Source organism: Rhyacophila brunnea, unplaced genomic scaffold, assembly GCF_057557595.1.
Source record: "Rhyacophila brunnea isolate RB1 unplaced genomic scaffold, BYU_Rbru_1.0 scaffold_14, whole genome shotgun sequence".
Classification (NCBI taxonomy): domain Eukaryota; kingdom Metazoa; phylum Arthropoda; class Insecta; order Trichoptera; family Rhyacophilidae; genus Rhyacophila; species Rhyacophila brunnea.
In genome coordinates, this window is record NW_028232796.1 from 38,653,579 (window position 1) to 38,679,291 (window position 25,713).

Sequence of the window (25,713 nt, forward strand, 5' to 3'; positions counted from 1 at the left end):
ATTTGAACTTTTTTACATATAAAAAATTTTATCTTCAATATTATTATAAAATTTAATCAAAATGGAAGGACACAAAGTACATCAGAAAATGCCTAACAGGCCTCACTGTTGAATCGGATGACAGTGATTTTGATGAAGAGGAACAAGATGTTTTGATTCCCAGTGCATATGAAGCTGCATATTGTAGAATTATTTCTCATACATAATCACGTTCTCATCTCTACTGTGAAAGTGTTGTGACAACCCTGACGTTTTGTGAAACATTAAGTTTGATTTATTTCAATAAATCAAGGCGTAAATGGACACATCGTGTATTAATTTGGTAAGTTTATATGATATAGTATTAATATAATGCCGAAAAAAGTATATTTACTAGGGTTTATTTTTTCAAAGAAAATCGCGGCCCTCCGTATACGGCCATACTAATACCTCCTGGCATAGAACAGGTTAAACACATTTAAAATTCATGAGCTTTTTTTAAGTGATGTTTTAATATTCTTGAACGAATATACAATTTTTTTTATTTCAAACATATTTTGAGCTGTCATAATAAGCCTGTGGGAATGTGATCCAATAATTACACAAAATTTATCACCTATTGTTTATACATAAGTGAGTCGCGGCGATGATGTCATAGGTAGCAACAGTACCAACTAGCTAGCGGACTCGCTAGTATCAAGGATGGCGAGATCTCATACTCGTTGCATGCATTCTGCAATAACAAGTATATTGGGCCACACGTACTGAGTATGGGTAGTACATGCCAAGACTTGAGTACGCAAACTGGTGACAGTATTTCTAACTCACCTCTATCAAACATCCTTTTTTCTGGTTTGTAAATCTGTTGAAATACCTCAACATTGTCAGGTCAATAAATATTGCATATAGGGTATGGCCATTCGTTATGTCCTCTCCCTGCCCCTAAAACAGAAGTAGAACAACCAAACCTCTATAAAAATTTTGTTAGATAGGTCTACATTGAGAGTTGATATGAGAAATATTTGAATTTAATTGAAATTAGGATTCAAACTCATGACAGTTGTTTTCTAATTCGATGTTTTACCAACAAATGTCTACTTTTGAACAAACAACTATAACTTGCGATGTGACCTTTGTGGCAGTGTCACCAGTGGCGCACCCAGGATATAATATTGGGGGGGGCCCAAGGAGGAGAATGTAAATTAGTCCCATAGGCTCTTTTTCTTCTTCACAGCCTAATTTCTCGTTTATCGGTCTTTTGTCTATTGCACTCGGTGTACCTACACCATGGTCCTAACATCCTGAAACGGGCCCTCAGGCTAGGATATTTGGTGGCCCCCCTACCTACCGCTAAGATTAAAGGCAGTGTGAAACACTAAATTAACGTTTTCCAAATTGTGTTTTAGTTCAAATTAAGGGTACTTATACGGTGAATTATTGGCGATTTTCAATACATCTACTTTAATAATGGAGCTGTCGAGTATCGACACATAATAATCAAAAAATATATTGCACAATTATATAAGTAATTGAAAATGGTCATGGCCATGAAGAATAATAGCGCTGCAGGCGACTTTTTATACTATTAAAGTTAATTTATGATGTGTGTTTATCTCACTTATCTGGTCAACCCGACACGCCGGGCCCCCCATAACCCGGGCCTCCAGGCTAGAGCCCTGTCAGCCCTCCCAAGCTATGACCTACACCACTCCGGAATTCGGGTGGACACGGAGAATTTTTTGACAGTTCCATTAGGGATTGGGTTTCTAAAAAAACCCGACATTAGTATTTCGAAATTTTGTGTTTAAAATCTAAGAAATTTTTATTTGTTTAAGCCCAAAGGTATAGTTTATTGGCTTTCAATTTCAATGTTTAAAACGGGGGTTTGTTAAAGTTTGGTAAAAGTTTAAAATGTTTTAAAATGGGGGTGCCAGGGCCCCTTGTCCCCCCCCCCTGGGTGCGCCACTGACTGTTGGTCACTAAAGACTAAAATGTTTGGGGAGGTGAGCCTTGAATTTTTATTTTCTGATTTCGGGGGCCCGTGGTATGAAAAAGTTTGAGAAGCACTGGTCTAGACTCAAGAGCTACAACACAATACAGCCTAATTTCTCGTTGATCGGTCTTTTGTCTATTGTACTCGGTGTACACCAGTCCAGAATTCGAGTGGACACCGAGAATTTTTTGACAGTTCCATTAGGGATTGGGTTTCTAAAAAAACCCGACATTTTCGAAATTTTTGTGTTAGAAATTAAAATCTAAGAAATTTTTCTATAAATGTGCTGGTGAATTACATTCTGATAATTTTTATTTTGGGGGGTGCCAGGGCCCCCTGGCCCACCCCCTGGGTGCGCCACTGAGTGTCACGATGCGAGTGTTGCTGGCGTATTGTGACCTCACTTCTTGGTTGTTCCCTCATGGTTGAGGCCTAAACTGCTGCATCTCAAGTTATAGTTGTCCTACGAATAAAAATAAGGAATGAGCATCATACAAATCACGGCAATCAGAAAGGGCGGCAAATATGGCCGACATTGCGTGATACACAAAATTACAAACGCATACGAAGATTATACACACACGTCCAGACCACGTGATATTTGTTTACGCAAAATCGTCGCTTTCCAAAATGGCGAATTTTGTTGCCCGTTTTTATACTGCAATGAATCAGTATGTTCCTTCCTTTCTTTTTTTATTCGTTGTAGTTGTCACTATTTAGATTGTTTTAATTAAATTTAAGTTTTTATACAAGATTTAAGACTGCAACATCCTCTAATGAATATACATATCTTGGAAGAGCCTTTAGATATACTAACACTATAGCGCGACATTTGAGAAGTTGATTTTCCAGCGATAAACATTGTTAAATTGTGCGACATCTCCGCGACATTCCTGAGCTCAAGCCACCTGGCGGATTCAAAAAAAATCAAACCATTCTCTCGGCTACGCAACTTCTGTAGGTGGCCCAATGTCCAACGAGTCAGGGATCTAATACAAATAGCCCAGTATAGGCTGGTGTACTGCAAGTTGGTCGCCAACTTTTAATGGATGATACCAAAAGAAGACATAAAAAAGCATCAAGATGGTTTTGTGAACTGAAATAGTACAAAATGGTGTTTGATAAGGGACGTATAAGGACAGGATAGTGGACTCTGGTGATAAAACAGAATTGGTGCGTGATGAAATATGAATCCCCGTTTATTATCCCAACCAATAAAATGATATAAAGATTTACAGACAAGGAAATTGCGTACAATTGACAAATCAAATTACGAAAAGGCGTTTCTGAGAGAAATTACTATAATCGATGGTCAGAGCTTCTACTGTATGCACGATTTGACTGACTGTGTGTTGAATGGACGTTGGCCCGTCCGTTTTTGCAGTTTCAACCTTGATGGGGTCGCTCTTCATAAGCACTATTAATTTGCTTGTGAAATCGATTCGGTCACTGACTCGAGCAAAGCTTACAAAGTTGCGAGACAACCAAAAATAATATTTTAAAATAGAATTTGCAATATCGATTTCTTAACAATAAGTAATGCGTTGTGTTTTCACATTCCCGAGGCAATGGTAGTTTGCATTTTAGCATTTTAAAATGTAGTTTGCACTATTGTTTTAGGGTTACTGACCTCTGTTTGCAAGATTAGGAGACTACAATACTCGCTGCCTGTTTTACACTGTTATTAAAATACCTAAACATGCTGCGACTCTTACAATGCAATTAATTATTAAATCATTTAAGTAAATTAACACAATTGATGAAATCATGGTGAGCACCGACAGGTGTAAGTATATTTGAAAAATCCTTAAAAAAAACTTGAGCCGAATGGGAATTCACCTACAATCCAGGCGAAAGCTATCATGGCCCCCACACGGACGGGAGGGGGGCTGACAGGGCTGCAGCCTGGGTACCCGGTCTTAGAGGGGCATGGCGGGTTGGCAAGCTAAGTATTGTGAACAGAGAACAAAAGCGACTTAATAAAATATTGAATTTTGTATTGTCCATCCATATTATTTCAATTGATTTATTTTATCCAAATCCTATAAAGCAGTGTCTCCCAATTTTTTTTATTTATTTTTTACCATGTCCGATCCTAAAATAATCACAATATGGGCCTCCACGGGTGGAAGTTTGTATTAACATATTTGTTTTTACGAGAAATGGATGTTAGCCACCTGTCAACGTATTAGGTCCATACTCTAACTTTGAACACGCATTGAAAAACAATGTGTATTTTCCAGACACAGGATTGGAAACTGAGACACAATAATATAAGCCGACGTGTTAGCCACTCAGCCATCGTGGACCAATTTAGTCGCATAATAAAAAATTATAAGATTTTTCTCTTAATTAAATGATAATTATGGCAAATATCATATTATTCTTTATTTAGTATTAGGTAAGAATAGTAAAGAAGTTAATTGCGGCGCTATTTTATCACTTTAATGCTGCGCAACGTATGTATTCATAGATTTTTGATTACATTATAGTCCCTAGGGTTCCGCGGAATACCAGTTGGGAACATCACACTGCCCTTAGCAATTGGTAAGGGGCTCGCCAAAGATCCTAGCCTGCTGGCCATAATCAGAATGTGGGGGCCATCGTATATGTATGTGTTTGAGACTGTTCTAAATTATATATGAACAACTCGTCTCAAGGATTAATAGGGAGAGAATAAAACACAGTTGTCGTTATAAAAAATATATATTTAAAGGTAGTTACTACATAATATCACAAATATTATTTATAACTACTTGATAAATTTCTAATGAAATTTCTGTACATCCCATTCGGGTCAGTGTTTCCCAGACTTGCAACGTGGACGTCAAACTTTTGATACAATTGTTTTTAGTTTCCGTCACACGTTTCAAACAAAAACAATTTGATATAAGAGAAATCTATAATATTTTTTGAAAAAATTGTCAATCGCACACACTTTGGATATCATATGGGAAACACTGAATTAGGCCAATACTCATGCTACTTTAAAGTCACAACCAAATGAAATAGTTTAGTAGAGCTCCATTATAATGATGAAGAACAAACATTATTTATTTTATGGTTAGACCAGCTGGATAAACATAATATCAGTCTATACGTTGAGCATTCACTCTGGACCCGAACATAAGAGTTTAATATACAGTCGAACTTGGTTATTACGAGGAAGATGGGACCGACTGAATTTGCTCGTTATATCAGAGAATAGGTATTTTTAAATTAGCGGTCACATAATACAAAAATACACGCATGGCATTCATAAACTACAATTTATTGTAATGAATGCTGGTAGGTACCTACTGACTTCAGCTTGGATTTTTTACATGAAATTTCAACCATATGCGTGGATACTTTTTCAATCTTGTCTGCGAAAACACCAATTAGGTAGGTACTTAGACACTCAACTAGTGTCATAAACGTAATCCGATCCCGGCGGCATTATAAAAGTGAATAAATGTATGGAGAAAATCATAAACTAAAATGTCAACGAATGTTTTCTCATTACATCCTAAATCTCGCTATGTCAGTGATCGTAATAACTGAGTTCAACTGTATTATTATATTTACATGACATACATATTATGCTCAAATTACATGACACATCGAGTTACCTGCGGAGTTATCTACATAATAAAAATGATACTTTTTAATCTGTTTGGAAAGTCTGAAGGCAATTCTATCAATCCGGCACCGTCAGGTTTTATATAGTGTTGGATTAGTGATATTGTACAGTAAATTTAATTATTCATTAAAATGACTGGTAGATTATATCTAAAATTGAGTTTAAATGCTTGTGGTTATTGACAAATGCGGGCAAAAGTGTGCAATAGTTATAACTGTCGATCGTTTACGACGGTCGGCAAGAATCTATAAGTCATCAAGACAGTTCATGTAATTTAGCCACTACAAATTAATAGCATGCTGGCACGCCTTAGTATAAAAACTATAGCTACTTACACTATACATGGTAAACTTTTTAACAATTTTTACATTTCATATACATTATAATTATGGCACCACTTTTTTATCTTAAGTTCATACAATATAATAAGGCACTGCAAAAAATATTAAATTTTATAATTGCACAGGATTGTGCAATTCTGATTAGTCAGTTAGCTTCATTCAACGTCATTAACAGTTGCTCTGACTGTTTTAGAGTTCTTATGTATTCTGACATCAGGTTTACTAGTATCTAACGGCATAATAAAATCACAAAATTTTGTATTAAGATAGCCTGGATATCGACCCAACCATGCCAAAGTCACCAATGTGCAAAATGACACTTCTGCGGGTCTATTCTATACACAAGGCGGCTATCGACCGTAGTTTATCATATTCATGTATTGAGGCAGTTAATTGTTACAATAAGTTAACTGACTTAAACTGTCAAAAAGTGCTATTTTTTAACACCCCCTTTCTTGGCTGTGTTTTAGAGTGAGATAGAGATGATAGTTTAGACAGCTAAATTATTGTAACAATTATAATAGTCAATACATAAATATGATAAAATACTGTTGATAGCCGCCTTGTGTATAGAATTGACACACTGAGATAATCAAGTTTAAACATTTTTGGGAATTCATTACCTTATCCTAGGATTATTATGAGCCTTACAATTTTGATTTATATAATAATATTACTTATTTGGAGACTCGTTGTCTATTATATACTGTCTTTGAAACATTGGAAAGAAACGTTTATTTTTTTACACAAATGTACATTTGTATTCCATATTTAGGTACACAGTTTATTACAAAGTAATGTCATTATTTCGTCCATTTTTAGAGCCAGTAGCACTTTTGGTCTTTGGCATAATAAAATATTTGTTGATTTCTAACATAGCAACGCACTTAAGTCAAATTAGCTAAAAAGGCACATTTGTGCCTTTGGCTCCATTGGGACGATATCTTTTTCACACAGGTGACAAATTGGACGACTTCTACAATGCAGCATTAATAAGGCATACTCCTTCTGGTAGGTACCACATCCAAGTTGACAATATTTAGCAAAGTTTGCAATTTTTTTTAAATATTTCGAAGACAGAAAAAGATTGTATAGACAGACTATGATTAAAATTAACATTTCATACAAGATGTACCATGAAAATTATAATAAACATATCATTTGAGGTGTATAATTACAAAAACTAATAACTTCACAATAAAGCATTGGTTTCCGAGCATGAAGCCGGGCTATCATACAAGTACCATAAATGAGGCCTGTATTTTGAAAGTGAACTTATTCCACTTCAACAAATTTTTGGCCAAAACCAAAAAAACTGTTTGCGGTGTTGATGTTACATATGTTTTTTGTATTGGAATAAGTTACTTTTGTAACTAACACCAATTTTGAAGTTGATTTTTAGGCTGGATTGAATGCTATTAGGTTCTTCTATAATCTATACAGAAAAATACTTGTTCAAAATTTTATCCTTTAAATTCTGGCATTCATATCTCATTTTCGTCAAGTAGTGGAATAAGTTCACTTTGAAAATACACCCTCATTAATGTTCAAAAATATGGTATAAAATATTTTTTTAATACAAATAAAAACATTTAAAAATTGATCACTCGGAACTGAACCATCAAAAACCGTTATTTATTTTGGAACAAAAACCGAAATGAAAAAAAGTAACAGTTCGAAGCCCTGAAATCAACAGCCTCAAATGATTTACAATCTACATAATATATTTACATGTACTAGCGTCGATTTAAATTCAATTTCCAGTCGATATTATTATACAATAACATTTTTTAAAGCTTCAAAATATTAAGACTAAATAGAAATGCTTACAAGAAAAACATAGTCACTTACTATATAATTAAATTAGTCAGTCATATAATACAATTAACAACAATAAATTGTCTACAATTTACATCACATTACTAATTAATTAACAATACGTAATAAATTAGTGCTTACTATATTCTTCAATGGCCAACATTCTATTCTATATTAAAATGTCTGAGGCTATATACAAGAAATGTGTAGGAACCAACGAGTCCTGTGGGAACCGATAACACGAGCCTTGGCTGAGATATATCAGCTGACCTAAAATATAATATTCAGTTGCGCAATATACATTTTTACCTGTAGTCAGCGGGATCAATTATCGCTTACTCAATAATTAACAGAATCCCAAAGTGGTTGACCAAGTAGAGTCCAACACCAGAATCCAATGTGAACACGTTGGGGTCATCACTTTGGGATTCTAGTGTTGATTATCAGAAGATTACGACTTTACTGACTGGTTAAATAAGTACGAGAGAGACAGTTATACAATGCAGGGTATGACGTGATTGAGAGGTGCTCAGTCCGTGGCGTGATGATATGGAGTGATATCCCATCAATTGTGATTGCCTATTTATTTCAGTCCTCACAATTCAATAATACTGACTTTGTGAAATGCTTATTTAAGACAATAAATATTACAATTGGGGTAAGCGTTCTTATTGGTAGGCAGTAACTGGATACTCGCTGACTGTGTGGGATAATGATTGTTAAGAAAATTAATATTATATTTGAGGTCCGCTCCTATATTGCAGCTAGGCTTGTGTTGTTGGTTCCAACAGATGCTTATGATAAAAAATCTGAAAATTAAGTTATTCTAGTTTTAACTAAATTAACAATTATTAGTAAAAATAGAAATGCATTTCTTTTCTTATTGTATTTTCAATTTTGGAAGACCATTAGACGAATTAGTTACATTCATATAACACAATAAAGACTTTTGTCACAATCACTTTTACCGATAAAAGTATGTTATGCCGCTTTTTGACTATATAATGCAATATCTTAAATTATGACTTCCTCTTTAACATATCTACTTAATATATTATACCCTAATTTAAAATTATCCATAATGAAAATGAGAACTTAGATATTATACATTGTTTTTTAAAACGTAATCACTGATAAACTAGGGTACCATATCCTGGTCATTATAAAAGAAAGACACCTAAAATGGTTTGTTAGGTTTTTAGGATAAAACAAAAAATATTTTTAATACACGTATCGCCAACAAGTTTCAAATAAAATGAATAGGAAATGATTTGTTTTTAAGTTTATTTGATAGAATAATATTTAAGAATTTTTTGTTTTTTTACACATTTATTTACACTATTATTGCTTTTATTGGTGTGCCAGCCACAGGGGTTACATGAAAATTGTATGTAAAACATTTCACCGTGGCACAGTTAGCCATGAGCTTTCTATCGGTAAGAGATAATCATATAAGTACTATACGGTCTCCAATTTTATTAGATTCAATATGAACATTAATTCAATTTTCATAGCTGATTTTGGCAAAATTCATGAATTCAAGAATGAAAACCTAACCTAATCTAACCTAACAAATAATGCAGTATATCGGCTATTTTCAAAATTTGTTTGCTGCTGGCTTCCTGTAAAGTGTAAACCAAAAAGAACCGTTTTTTATTTAGACATCAATTTTATGTCAGTACTATATAACCCATAGAGGTACGGTCTTTAATATACGGCCATATATTTCCGATACAACATTTCACAGTGAAGTGTGATACGGCGAACTGCATACGTACAAGTTTCCGGACACGGGCCACAGGATGATTTACCACATTGTGCCAGGCCGGCCACCCCACATTTGTCAATAGATGAACAGCATACTAATCTAGAGAACCGAGATTTTGATATTATGATTTAAAATGTTTTTTTGTTTTAATTTTGTCAATTAAACTTCATTTTTTCAAGGTGACGATATATTATATTATTATAAAGAATAACAGTAAACAAATTTACATGATTAAATTATTAATTATAATACTGCATGTTCTTTATAGATAAAAACTAACAAAATACAAAACTTAATTGTACATGGTAAATTTGACTATATGTACATGGCACATTGATTAAAACTAATACTTTTGATCGTCGGTTCATGGGTTCATGGGCTCATATACCACTGTTGGGTCAAATTTACAAGTTGTTTTTGGGATCGAATCCCGTGTCTGAAAACTACACATGCTATTTTTCAAAGTGTGCTTGGATACAGTTGCAGCAAATGACTAATAAACAAGGCCTGAACGAAAACGAACGATATATGAAGCATTCAGCACGCGTATAATCTCTGCAATATGCGTTAGAGTGAGATAGAAGACATATGAATAAACGACTTAATGAAGCTAGTCATAGTTAAGTGATGTGCTTAGAGCAAAACCGGAAATACGTATTGCTGGAATATGAAGATAATGGTCAATATTTTTAGTAAATTTAGTAGAAAAGATGGTAAACAGTATTGTGTTTAAATGTGGTAGGCGCAATGAGAAGCTAGATAACGATATAACGCTTTATAGGTAAGTCAATAATAAAATTGAGGTTCTACTGTGTGTCATAATATGTAAAGAAAACGGCTTCATCGAGTCGGACAATACCCTCTCTCTTATTTGCTCTGAGGTAACAAGCATTTCAAAAATTCTCACGTTCAAATTATGTTTATGAGTCAGTGCCGAAGGGTGGAGGTAGGCTGCTAAGATTCAACATAAATAGTGCACATTAAACTATGTCAGTCATTCATTATAGTTTTGGTATATTTTGGGCAATACGATAAAATTGTGCACACTTTTTCATGCATACTTATCTGTTTTCGTTGGATTAAGAATACATATTAGGTGCACATATTGTTAGTTTTTTTAATTCATTAAGCCCCGCCTAACCAAACTATAATAGATAAAAAATATTATTCTATCTATAAAATATTCAATGTTTTAATGATTTCAGTGCACAAATTTAGATATTTTATAGAGACGAGTATTTTTTGACTATTATCTGGCAGGGTTCAATTGAATTCTGACACCACCTGTAAATTGTAGTCTTTATTTCAATGAAAACAAATACGCATGACTGACAAAGTTTAGTGTGCACCATTTATGGCGGATCGTAACAGCCTACCTCCACCTTTCGCCACTGGTATAGTTAATTCACTATATAGTGGCACCATGGACATAGTAAAATCACCATGCAGTTGTAGTGGTATTGTTTGCTAGCATAGAAACAAGCATTGCAGAAAACAATTCCAATACAACCGCGTGTCGCCTATGGTGCCACTGTAGAACAATTTACCTATATGGAGTCTTCATCACTGCTGAATATAAGACGAGAGCATTTAATTAATAGCGATAACGGTTTTCCGCACGGTTGAAGCTCAAAGGGTGTTTCGTTTCTTTGTGAACCCTCAAACAGAGAGGTCGGCGGGCTCTATACGAGCACATATCACAGTGATATGGCTTCTCATCATCATGTATCATCTGATGCCGAATCAAAGAGCGTCTGTCTTTGGTTTTGAACATACACACCGTACAATTAAGCGACTTCACGCTGCTGTGGACGACGAGGTGTTTCTCCAGGTCTATCTTCTGCGCCGACCAGAACCCGCATTCGTTACACATAAAACGCTTATAATTGAAATGGATCAACATGTGCCTGGTCAGATTGTACGGGGACCGGCAGACAAAATCGCACAACTCGCAATGACATGGATTATCTTCGTGGACTTTCTGATGAGTGCGGAGTATGTACCAGCTGTGCGTGGAGAAGTCACATAAATTGCACGCAAACTGTTTATACTGGTGGCACAATTTGTGCGTCTGCATCTTACTTTGATTGCTACATTTATAGCGGCATACGTCGCAATTATAAGGCGTACTACTGGGAATGACAATTTTGGAAGAGAGTTGTTTTTTATTTGGACTGATACATTTTCGCCCTACCCTATCGGCTGCATCGAGTGCTTTGTCTTCCACTCTGGCCACTTTCACATCATTACTTTTTACAACATTCATTTTACTAGTGTTAGCGTCTAGCGTTTTCGGACTAGTATTTCGGACCTCTGTTTCTATTTCATTTTTTAATATTTCTTGATCATTATTGCTCAAATTATCTTTTTTACCTTCTTTATCTTCACTGTCTCTCTTTTCTTCATCTAATGTGTTTGGAATTTCAGTATCACACATATTTAAATCCCCATTTTTTTCACTGACCGTTTCCGGAATTTCTACATTATCATTATTCGACGTCTCTTCTTTTTCTACATCTTCCATATTCACAATTTCTATATCACAAGTCTTTCTATTTTCTTCGGTTATAATTTCTGGCATTTCTATATCTTCTTTGATAAAATTTTTTTCTGTTTCTACAACAATATTATCTAAATTTTCTACCTTTTCTTCCTCCTGTTTTTTCTCATTTTCAACAAGTCTGATCTCTTCACTGACATGTTCTTCATTAGGAACCGACAGAGATAATTTAGAACAATCTGTACTCCTCGGTTCCACATTTTTTCCTTCATCTTTTGTTTTCAAATACTTATTGTTCAAATGACTATCCTCTTGTCTATGTGGGACAAACTTATTATTTTCAGTTTCCGCTATTGTCTTTTGTTCGTATGACGTTTTTACATTTTTATCTTTACTTGTAGTTTTTCCTTCATCCATTTTTATAGGAATTTTTGTATCATCATTTTCAACAAGTCTGATGTGTTCTTCATTAGGAACCGAGAGAGAATATTTAGAACAATCTGTATTCTTCGGTTCCGCATTTTTTCCTTCATCTTTTGTTTTCAAATACTTATTGTTCAAATGACTATCCTCTTGTCTATGTGGGACAAACTTATTATTTTCAGTTTCCGCTATTGTCTTTTGTTCGTATGACGTTTTTACATTTTTATCTTTACTTGTAGTTTTCCCTTCATCCATTTTTATAGGAATTTTTGTATCATCATTTTCAACAAGTCTGATGTGTTCTTCATTAGGAACCGAGAGAGAATATTTAGAACAATCTGTATTCTTCGGTTCCGCATTTTTTTGTTCATCTTTTATTTTCAAATATTTATTGTTCAAATGACTATCCTCTTGTCTATGTGGGACAAACTTATTATTTTCAGTTTCCGCTATTGTCTTTTGGTCGTATGACGTTTTTACATTTTTATCTTTACTTGTAGGTTTTACTTCATCCATTTTTATAAGAATTTTTGTATCATCATTTTCAACAAGTCTGATGTGTTCTTCATTAGGAACCGAGAGAGAATATTTAGAACAATCTGTATTCTTCGGTTCCGCATTTTTTTGTTCATCTTTTGTTTTCAAATATTTATTGTTCAAATGACTATCCTCTTGTCTATGTAGGACAAACTTATTATTTTCAGTTTCCGCTATTGTCTTTTGTTCGTATGACGTTTTTACATTTTTATCTTTACTTGTAGGTTTTCCTTCATCCATTTTTATAGGAATTTTTGTATCATCATTTTCAACAAGTCTGATGTGTTCTTCATTAGGAACCGAGAGAGAATATTTAGAACAATCTGTATTCTTCGGTTCCGCATTTTTTTGTTCATCTTTTATTTTCAAATATTTATTGTTCAAATGACTATCCTCTTGTCTATGTGGGACAAACTTATTATTTTCAGTTTCCGCTATTGTCTTTTGTTCGTATGACGTTTTTACATTTTTATCTATACTTGTAGGTTTTCCTTCATCCATTTTTATAAGAATTTTTGTATCATCATTTTCAACAAGTCTGATGTGTTCTTCATTAGGAACCGAGAGAGAATATTTAGAACAATCTGTATTCTTCGGTTCCGCATTTTTTTGTTCATCTTTTGTTTTCAAATATTTATTGTTCAAATGACTATCCTCTTGTCTATGTGGGACAAACTTATTATTTTCAGTTTCCGCTATTGTCTTTTGTTCGTATGACGTTTTTACATTTTTATTTTTACTCGCAGCAATGTCTTCAATAATACTTTTTAAAATGTTCCCTGTTTTTGTATGTAGAGTTTTTGGAGTAACTAGATCGCTTTTTTTTATAAAATTCTTCCCTTCGTCGATTATCTTTGAAGTTTCTATATCATTCTTAAATTCGTCGCCAATGTTGTGCACAATTTTATGAACTAGTTGAACAAAATTAGAGCATTTAGCAGTCTTCGGCTCGACAATATTTCTTCTCGAATACGATCGTTTAATTATTTTATTTCGTTTATTTGAAACATCTGCTTTAATTTCATTTTTAGGACGGGCAGATTTAGACAAATTTTGATTATCAGGCTCCACAATTCTTTTTCGTACATGCGTTCTTTTGATTTTTTTACCTTGTATTTTACCATCTTCCGAACTTTTTGCCATAATTGCTAAATCAAAATTATTTAAAACATTAGCCTGTATTTTTTGAATTTTTACGTGACCATTTCTAGCATTCTTTTTCCCTTGACCGATGTATGAACTTCTATGAACTGATGAACCAATATTAGAAGAATTATTACTACTCGGTTCCACAGTTCTCCGTACATATGGTCGTTTCTTTCGTTTTTCTTGAATTAAACCTCTTTCCGAATCCTGATTATTCAACATTGCTAAATCCCAATTATATTGAAGATTATCTTGTATTTTTGGAATTTTTACATTATCGTTTCTAATGTCCTCTTTTCCTCGGCTGACGTGTGAACTTTTGTGAATTGATCGGGCCAACTTAGAAGAGTTTTCACTCATCGAATCCACAGTTGTTCTCTGCGCATGAGACGCTTTAATTTTTTTGAATTGTCTTTTCGGAGATTCGTTTTTAACAATATATTTTACATTTTCGAGATCGCTATCCTTAACGACATCTTTCTTTCTATGTCCTGTATGTTTAGAAATCCCATCATTCTTTGCTTCCTCAATATTTTTCCTAACGTAAGATCTTTTGATTTTTGTTTTGTGAGAATTCGCATCATCCTTTAAAATGTCACCACTTCTTTCGCCAATGTGAATATTTTTATGAACCGATAGCTGAATTGCAAACACACATGTAAAATCACATAAACTACAAGACAATTTCGTATTTCCATTAGTACTAACAGAATGGATTGATTTAAAATGTGATGCTCTTTCGAGTCGTTTGATTTTTTGTCTAATTTTATAGGATTTTACATTCAATTTATCCTCCTCACGGAGCAATACAAAACAATTTCGCGGAAACGATTTCTGTTTTGCATACGAATTCACATTTAAAGCATTAGATTTTTTGTCATTTTTATGTTTACCACCTTTAATACGTCCATTTTTCATTTTACCATATTTATACCTATTTTCACGGTGACGACTATTATCATGTTCTTTTCCATGTTGCCCATTTTTACAGTGAACGTCTTTACCATCTGGCAACAATTGCGTTTCACCACTACTCACAAAACTAGACTTGGAGCAAAAAGATAACATATCATCACTTACATTTTTAGAATCAAATTTTATAATATTGTTTTGTTCATTTGACACCTGAATTGTAACATCGGGGCAGATTTTTTTGAGTTTACTATCATTGTATTTTAAATCTCGATTGATTAACACTTCACGGTTTTCATCAGAAACCTTTTTTACACGCGGTTTCGAACTCACAAGATCAGCAAAATCTTTATCCTCCTTTCGGTGTATGATTACATTGTGAATACGCAATTGAAACTCCGATTTACACGTAAAATTACAAATAACACATAAAAACTGATGACTGTCCACCAATTTATTACTGATGTCAAATTTCTTTTGCAGCTTTTCAATTTTCTTTTTAATAGTATACTCTTTGAACGCCAACACGTCGGTTTCGTTAATTTTTACATAATTTTTAAAAAATTGTTTATCATTACTTTGGACCGCCGGCGATGTAATATTATCTTTGACTGGAATTCTCTCCTCGACTTTCTTATGGCATTTGTTTTTCTCATGACACTTTAGCTGAATGGACAATTTACACCTGTAATCACACTTGGAACAGGACAACAAATTATCAGTGTTTATTGTATCATTCTTATGTACTACAGACATATTCTGGTCATCTTGTTTGTCACTAATAATCGAATTCCCAAACTGATGAAGCAGAACATCTTCACTATTTTCGTTATAAGTCACAATATCTTCCTTAACTGACGATGCAGAATTCGGAGGCGTATCATAAATTGCAACATCCGATGTCTTCCAATTCATTTTTTCTTCCGTTTCATCTTCTTTGTCTGTGAACACATCCAAATCTTGAGCCTTTATAATATAGTTTGGAATTCCGTCTTCTGTACATTCTTTAGACTTTGATTTCATATAAACGGGATGAATTTTAAAGCTTTTTTTACGGTGTATATTTGTATGTATTCGTAGCTCAACGGCAAACTTACATTTGTATGAACACTGGTCACAGGCGAAAGCCAAACTATCGGTTTTACTATAGGACAAACGTTCAGATTTTGAGCCATCACTGATGCCGTCGATTCTTACCAGATGCCATTCGATTGGATTAAAGTCTTGGTGATCGTCAGACCTCCTTGCTATCTTTTGTTTCGTCGTTTCATCATATTTGTGTGAAGCTTTTCTTTTCTGGATCATATGGTCCTGGGAATTCGCCAGCTCCTCCGGTTTACTGTGACGACGCGCTTCTTGTGATGGATTCCTGCCATCTTGATGATCCAATCTTTGATTACGATCCATAGTTTTTTTTCCGTTTATAATGTGTCCAGATTGAAGACTATTCATTCTTCGACTACTATGGTAATTATAATTTGAAGAGGTCATCATATCATCACATTTTTGTCGACCATCCAATTGTTCAAAATCATTCACAACACTACAATCGACTCCATCGACAGCTGTTATTTTGTTGCAAATACGATTTTCAGTTTCATCTCTAAATGTTTCTTTCTCTTTTTCACTATAACCGGTGAGAGATTTCTTTCTGTGTTTCTTATGATGGCTTTTATCCAAAGACAATACAGCATCATTAGAATTGACTGACTCTTCCAAATTACCAAAAAGCCTCTCTCGTAATGTGTTTCGAATATTTGTCAGAGAGTTACTTTCTGTTGACTTCATAAAACCACCATCAACATGATTTGATGTTTTTCTTTTTTTTGGCAATACACCGTCATTCAAATCAACTGAATTATGTTGATCATACTTATTTTGTAATAGTTTCTGGGTATCTGTAGCTATCACAACATTACAGTGAACGTTTACGTCATTTACAAATTCTTTTATTGTATTATATTTGATATTTTTTGAACCTCTCGATCTTCGTCTCCGAAAGTGTTTCTTCTTCAAAGGAAACACCGACATTTTGGAATGGGGGTCAACATGCATTTCGCTTAACGATTCCCGTCTATCGGTTGTAACGTCACGATCAATTACATTTATTTCTTTGTGAACAATTTTATCATCTAAATCAAATTGGCCAATTCCTTCTGTAATCGTTTCTTGTGCACTTTCAACATGTTCAGGTGGTAAAGGTGTTTTATGTTTTCGGGCATCTCCCACAATATTGTTCTCCACTTCACCCAATTTACCTGCAACAGTGTCTATTACCTCAATACAACCCAATCTGCCAGCTTCATTCTCAGGTATTCGTTCATTATCTAAATTAACTTTCACGCTTAAACCTCCATATCCATCATTCCTACGGCACTTTCTTTGATGTACTCTCAACTGAATGGACAGTTTACACACGAAACCGCACAAATCGCATTTCAATTTTGCATTATTTTCATTCACCGGAATATCTGACACAAAATCGTCTGATTTTTGTGTTTCTTGAACCTTCTCCGCGGAACTCTTAGGTGACATCACAAGATTATTGAGTATCGCCTTTTCAGTGTTATCATTCTTACTTAATTCTGATCCGGTGTATAAGTTTGCATTTATGCCAATTCGGTGGCGTATATTTTTGTGGATATGTAACTGAACCAAAGCCGAGCATTCATAATTACAAATATCACAAATTAACAGATTAGAATTTTGTAATACACAATCTTTAACACTAGACACTTTCTTCATTTCTTTTTCTTTTTCTTCCTCTGAATCGGAATCTTCTATCTTTATAATAATTACTTCTTTATTATCTTCTATTCTAATATTTTGTTTTTCTTCAAATACAGCATTATTGTTCTTATGTTCTTGTCTATTTTCTTTCAGATGAGTATTTTTATGAAATTTCAACTGTATTGATAGTTTACATCTGTAATCACAAATATCACAACGTAGCTGTCGATCATCAGTTACATTTGCGTCAATAATTTCTTTTCTATTATTAACTAATTCTGAAATATCCTTTGTTTTATTATTTTGTTCTTCATTAATAATAATCAAAGCTTTGTTCTTATCTCCTTTTATATGAGTATATCTATGAAACTTTAACTGTATGGATAATTTACAACGATAATTACACATATCGCAAGCCAGCAAAGTGCAGACTGATTCTGCCTCCTGTTCCGCGGCTGCAGTGAGATCTCCCATTTTCGATTTTTCAGTTTGAATTGTGGTCACACCGTACATGACGTCATCGGCGTAAGTACTCCGAACAAAATTTCTCTGCTCTGCGACCCATTCACGAATCTCCATGGTGAAAACCTGAAACAGAAACATGAATGTTATAATTAAAATATTCAAAATCGCTCAAAAGCGTACATTCTCTTGTTTGTGGGGACACTGCTGAACAAAAATATAAAAATATGTGGATATCTACATTTGATAAGTATTACTTATGTACTTGGGGTTTTGTAGCTAATTTAATCTTGGTTGAAGAATTAGTATGGTGTGTGGTATTGCAGTATGATAACTCTAGAGATATTAAAAAAATATTTACATACTACATATCGTCACTCTTCTGGCAGAAGACACTAATTCGAAAAAATTACATATTGAGTTAGTTATACCAAAATGTTCCCTATTTCAAGCTTTACCGTGTGGAAACCTTCTTAATAAATAAACAGTCTTTATTTTAAAGTCATCCTTTTTACGATTACTTAATAAACTGACATGATAGACCATTTCAAACATTTTAAAAGCTTCAAAGTCAAATTACTCAAAACTAGTATTCTCCAGTTAGTGTGTTCTGCCAGAACAGAGACGATATAATTACACAATTAATACATACTATATTGTTACATAGTATACTTAATTCATTTAGTGTACTAACAACGCGACTGGCGCGTTTGCAGTAGTTGGCCATTAGATATAATTAACATGATATTTAAATGTGTTAATTAAAAAGTAATTAACCGGTCAGTGACAGTGAATGTATTAATACATTGGACGCTAAAGACCCGCCTAGCGCTTAACGATTGGGTGGCCATTCGTTATAATTAGCATGCAATTTAAATGTGGTAATTAAAAAAGTAATTATCTAGTCCGCAGTCAATGTGTCGATTATTTTTCAGGATGCTTCGCATCTGTAGCATCTATGAATGGCATGCCATTGATCTATATGCCCCCATCGCTTACAACACAAAAATAGACCCTCCAAACCAACCCGCCCCATACAACACTTGGTCTTAATCGAGTGTATCACGAGACCCTACGTTCAATGTGAAGCATCAGAAGTTTTTTTACACCTTAGAATGTCTCAACCCAAACTGACTTTCTAATAAAAAGTTCCTATGAGATACAGGAGCACAGTGATAAATGATTCTGATTAAATATATAGTACAAAAGCTAAAACCATACGCACATAAAAAAACTAAGTGAAGCAAATTTATGAAATGTAACAGAATTGTCCTTTGTGGCAACCAGGTCAGCCGGCCCGATGGGCCCAATAGCTCTTCCCTTTTGGAGCACATTCTAGGACATTCCCAGAGGATGTGGTTTGCATCCTGTAGTTTTATGCCACATGGACATGTTGGTCGGGTGATAAGTCAAAACTTGGCAACGAACTCACTGTGTCCAGCCAAAAATTGACTGGTGTGGTGGTCAGCCATCGCAAATTTAGGAAAATCAAATATGTGTGCCTGCCCTCGGAGGATGCATCCCACTTTCGCTGCCAGGTCTTCAACGCCTTCAACAAATCCACCCCTACTTTCGTGTATATATCAATCCCCACCCCCCACATTCGGCATTTCTCAACACATACAGCAGTGGCGAAGGGAAAAGTTAGGCTATTAAATAGTGCACACTAAACTTTGACAGTCAAACGTATTTGTTGTCATTGAACTAAGATTACAATTTGCAGATGGTACTGGTAATTTTTTAAAAATCAATTAGACCCTGGCTAAACCAAACCGTAATAGTTTATGTATGAGCGATATGATAAAAATAATGTAGGTACTTATACTTTTTCAGTCATACTCATTTGTTTTCGTTAAATTAAAAATACATAATACAGATGCTTCTATATTTGCTAAAATGATAAAAAAGGATTATTGACAATTAAAGATGTATGGTTTTGCGATGCTATTTTTTTTATTGTGTATTGATACTCGACAACTCCATATTTCATGAGAACGTATTCAAAAATACAAAAAATCGCTTAAAATACGCTGAATAACCTTAATGTTACCTCGAACACCATTTGGAACGCTAATGTAGAGCTCACACTGCCGATAGGTATGGGGGCCCGCCAAAGATCCTAGCCTGGGTGCCCGCTGCAGGATGTGGGGCTCATGGACTCATAGTAATTTAAGAAATACACTTTTGTTGACTATTCTAGTGAATTCAGATTTGAGAATTTATTGTTATATAAACAATATACAATTTATATAACAAAAAAATAACATGTAATGATTAAATAATGCAAAATAGGTGTTTACAGTTAGAGGCACTGTGGAAAGAATGCATATCCAATAACTTGCGATATGCTATAAATAGATATACAGATTAATGCGCTGACTATATATTAATTAAATGAATAATCAATAAATTGTGATCAGCTACTTATATAGATGCAGTCTGACTAAGCTTTTGCTGACAATACTTGGGTTGTTGACACCAACACAGTAAAAAAAGATTTTTTTTTTAAATGTTTCCGTACCTACTAACTACAAATATTTATTTATGAATATTTTTTAAAATAATTATCTTTATATATTATTATCCCAAGAGATTTTGGAAAACGCACCAACAGCTCATTTAAGCGACATTTTATTGTTATTTTTACATCTTCACTTTGATATGTGCGCTACCGAATTATCTACCGATTGAATTGACCAAATTTGAGAATGATTTTCCAGAAACGTGACATTTATATCCGATATTTTTTCATATACCGTATACGATTCGCCATATTTCTTTTAACGCACAACAGAATGACGTCTTTGTCGCTTAAGACCTTCTAATCCTTTATTGACAAATGGAATCGATTATTTTTATTCAAATATCGTAATGGAGGCATTGGCACATTTTTTTCCGGTGAGAAAACCATAATCTTGGTACAATTCACTACGTAAATTATTTTCTGACAGCCGCGTTCGCCACTGCTATAGTATCATAGATAACGTGATATTCCAAATTTGATTCTTTTAAATACTTCTTTGTGGCTGTTCGCGCACTCTTTTTTTTATTGAATAAATACCTAGGCTACTAATTTCCATAGATCACAATATAATCATATTAAACTAACAAAGTTGCCATTGCAAACAATGAAAGAAATTAATACGAATTGTTATAGTTATCAAAATGTGTGACATTGTATAATATCTACCTATTTTTATCGTCCCTATCATCATCAATCTTGACCTATCCACTGCTGGATGAAGGCCTCCTCAGTCTTATTCTACTCCTTACTTACACATGAATTGTTATATTTATCAAAATCAGTGGTATTACATTAATATCTATATATATAATGCCATTATTATCACGAGCCTCAATAAATCCAATGCTGGATGAAGGCCTCTCTACGTTGATTGTATTCTTGACAGTATTGAATTTGTATATTTATTAAAAATACTAATGTTATTTATCTATATATTCATATCGTCATCATAATCATCATCATCATCAACCAGGATCAATCCACTGCTGGATGAAGAGTTCCGTAACCTGATTCTACTACTATCGGTTTAACGTATTTGTGATATTATACCTATTTCTATCATTCTTATCATCATCGACCTGAACCACCTGAACCAATCCACTGCTGGATAATGGCCTCCCTAGCCCGGTTCTACTCCTTTCTGTCATATGAATTGCTGTATTTATCAAAATCGGTAATATTATATTTATCTACATATTCATATCGTCATCGTCATCATCATCATCATCAACCAGGATCAATCCACTGCTTAATAAAGACCTCCCTAGCCTGATTCTACTCCTTTTTGTCATATGAATTTCTGTATTTATCAAAATCAGTGATATTATATTTATCTACATCGTCGTCATCATCATCATCATCATCGACCTGAACCAAATCACTGCTTAATAAAGACCTCCCTAGACTGATCCCACTCCTTTCTGTCATATGAATTGCTGTATTTATCAAAATCGGTGATATTATATTTATCTACATATTCATATCGTCATCATAATCATCATCGACCTGAACCAATCCACTGCTTAATAAAGACCTCCCTAGCCTGATTCTACTCCTTTCTGTCATATGAATTGCTGTATTTATCAAAATCGGTGATATTATATTTATCTACATAATCATATAGTCATCATCATCAACCAGGATCAATCCACTGCTGGATGAAGGGTTCCGCAACCTGATTCTACTACTATATTATACCTATTTCTATCGTCCTTATCATCATTGACCTGAACCCATCCACTGCTGGATAAAGGCCTCCCATGCCTGATTCTACTCCTTTCTGTCATTTGAATTGCTGTATTTATCAAAATCGGTGATATTATATTATATCTATTTATATTTCCTTTATCATCATGAGCCTGAATCAATCCACCGGTGGATGAAGGCCTCTCTAAGTTGTTTGAATTTCTGTCGGTCATATGAATTGCTATATTTATCAAAATTGCTGATATTCATAATATCGTCACTATCATCATCAACCAAGATCAATCCACTGCTGGATGAAGGTTATCCTAACCTAATTCTTCTCTTCTTGGTCATATAATCTGCTATATTTTACTGCTACCCATTTATATCATCATTATCGTCATCGACCTGTATCAATCCACTGCTGGATGAAGGCCTCTTTAAGCTGATTCCACATCTTTAGGTCTTATAAATTCCTATTCTTATCAGATATAATATGTATTGCTTCATTATTTATCAACATTTGTCTCGATATGAATGTCCCGCACCGGCAAACTATATTGTTTAAGGTTAATTTTTAATTCAAATTTTGATTTTTCAAATATTATTCTATGGCTGCAAGCATTTATTTTTTATAAACAATGTAATAAAATGTTTAAATTTATTTTTTACACTGCTAACCTTCTTCTATTATCCCAATGGGACCCGAAGGAGATTAATATCACGTTATATTGGATCGCTATTTATGATAATCACATAATATATTGCTTTATATTTGAATGATTGAGATGTATAATTATTTATCATATTTAACTGCACATACCTACACATATATTGTATTAAAATTAAAATGTCAGTGGTAGCAATCGGCGATTGCCAGCTGTTCTGCTAGGCATAGCAGCCTAAGGTGGTGTAAGACGATATTGTGAAGGCCAGACTCCTGAATAGACTACGCATATGAGCCCAAATTTATATTGGCAGTGACGATTTGCAAATCATAAAAATGACAAATAAGCGAAATGTCAAACTGTCTGACATGAATAAAAAAAACCCATCCCGAAGGGAAAACTATGGCGCCATCTATGCATACTTCACAAATATATTAAAATCCAACACCGCCAAGCCGTCTGCAAGACAGACTGGTGACCGCCAGCTAGCTATTTACCTACTAGAATGTCATTTGCTAACTGTATAAACATTATGCTCAAGAAGAATTGATCAATATCAGATCAGATTGAAGTGCAGTGGAATTGAAGTGAAATTGAAGTAAAATTGAAGTAAAATTTATTGAAAAAAGTATTTCAAAATTTCGGATAAGGATATCTGTGTACATATACTTAGTAAATTTTTCTTATTTTATTTTGTTTGTGATAAATCTCTATATATATAAAAATCTCGTGTCACGATGTTTGTGGTCGAACTCCTTCGAAATGGCTACAACGATTTTTATGAATTTTTTTATGTATATTTTTTAGGTATGAGAATAGGTCAACAAGTATATTGCATACCGCTAGGTGATTAGGGTATCTCTATCCAGAAAATTTTTTCTTTTATTTTTTTGAAAATTTCTTTTTGTATTTTTTTTATTATTTTGCATTAAAAAATACCTATAACCCAAAATTTTCACCCCACCCTCCCATTTTTTATTCGCGATTTTATTATTTTTGTATGAACAAATTTAACCGTCGTTCGTATTTCAAACAGAACGAAATTATTTATGTTGTTGAATGACAGATGGCGCTACGTCCGAGAAGAATTCAAGAGAAGCGTCGCGTCATTTTGACATTTCATTCGGCATATCACAACGCAGTGCGTGCAAAATTTTGTACGATTTATTTTAATTTATCTATTTTTGTGTGCGTGTATTACAGTGCATAATGCCATCAAGACGCAAGGGGGGCCATTTGGGCCGTCAAACGAATAAAGCAACAAACATACGAAATAGTAGAGCAGAAAGAACAGACAAACAAATCCAACAAGATAACAAAAACTTGCGTGTAAGCATGTTGCAATTGCGTGCATCCCAATCACAAGAGGCACGAGCTGAACGAAATCAACAACGACAATTGGAACGGAGCCAAGCGCGCCGGTTCGTAGTTAACACACGCAGAGCAAATGACCGACAACGCCAACAAGTACATCGAACATTTACATCCGCTTCGTTCCTTCGTCTCGCATTCGAGTACGAGCCAGATATTGAATATTCCGCTCATCCGAAAGTGCTGATTGGTGCTATGGACAAAGAATGTCCCCATTGTCATGCGCTCAAATTCAAACATGAGTCAGCCGGGATGTGTTGCGCATCAGGAAAAGTGCAACTACCAGAAATTGAGATACCACCAGAACCATTGAACGGCTTGCTCATCGGCACGGTTCCAGATTCAAACCTGCTCCTGAAGTCCATTCGCACATTCAATTCATGCTTCCAAAAGACTTCGTTCGGAGCAACAGAAATAGTTCACAATACTGCGGCAAATGGTCAACAATTCCATTCTACGTTCAAAATCAAAGGCCAAGTATACCACAAAGTAGGCTCATTGCTGCCAATGCCAAACGAACCACATAAATTTTTACAAATCTACTTCATGGGCGGTGAGGACATCAATCATGTGGATGCACGTTGCGGCTACAATAGCCTCAATTCGCCTAATGCCAGGCGTATCGTCGGCGAACTGGACGGCCTGTTGAATGAGCACAATGAATTATTGAAATTCTTCAAAGCACAAGCAAAATGCACGAATTGCAAAGTGACAATCACGCTATTGTCATCAATCCTGATAAAACACCAGCTGGAGAGCACGTGCGTCGATTCAATGCGCCTGTTGTTGACGACATTGCTGGAATCATGGTTGGCGACCGCACATCGACGCGAAAAATCGTGATTCGAAGAAGAAACAATAATCTGGAGTTCATCGCTGACACACACCGTTCATACGACGCTCTCCAATATCCGCTAATTTTCTGGAAGGGACAAGACGGATATTGCATAAACATTAAACAACGAGATCCTGTCACAGGTAATTCATTCATTATGAACATCATTACTCATTTTGAATTGAGAAAATGAATGGTTGATGTTTTTTTGTTTTTATCGGCGGTCATCATCTACAGCGCTCTATTCCTCTTTCTGTCATATATCCCATCCCCACACACTTACGATACATTCGTTATTTTTTATTTAACAACCAAAATATTCACTAGAAATAATTTATATGGCAGAACAACGTTTGCCGGGTCAGCTAGTTATATATATATATATATATATATATATA

At 34.4% G+C, this 25,713-nt stretch overlaps 1 protein-coding gene across 1 annotated transcript in view; it reads right to left on the minus strand.

The window, feature by feature from the left end:
* Positions 1–11,020: 11,020 nt before the first annotated feature.
* The window catches only part of LOC147075953 (uncharacterized), a 75,530-nt gene continuing 60,837 nt past the window's right edge, over positions 11,021–25,713 (minus strand). The window contains exon 2 of the mRNA XM_085942288.1: positions 11,021–18,357. Coding sequence (XP_085798414.1) covers positions 11,116–18,348 — 7,233 coding nt within the window. The 5' untranslated portion in view covers positions 18,349–18,357 and the 3' untranslated portion in view covers positions 11,021–11,115. The remainder of the gene's footprint in view (positions 18,358–25,713) is intronic.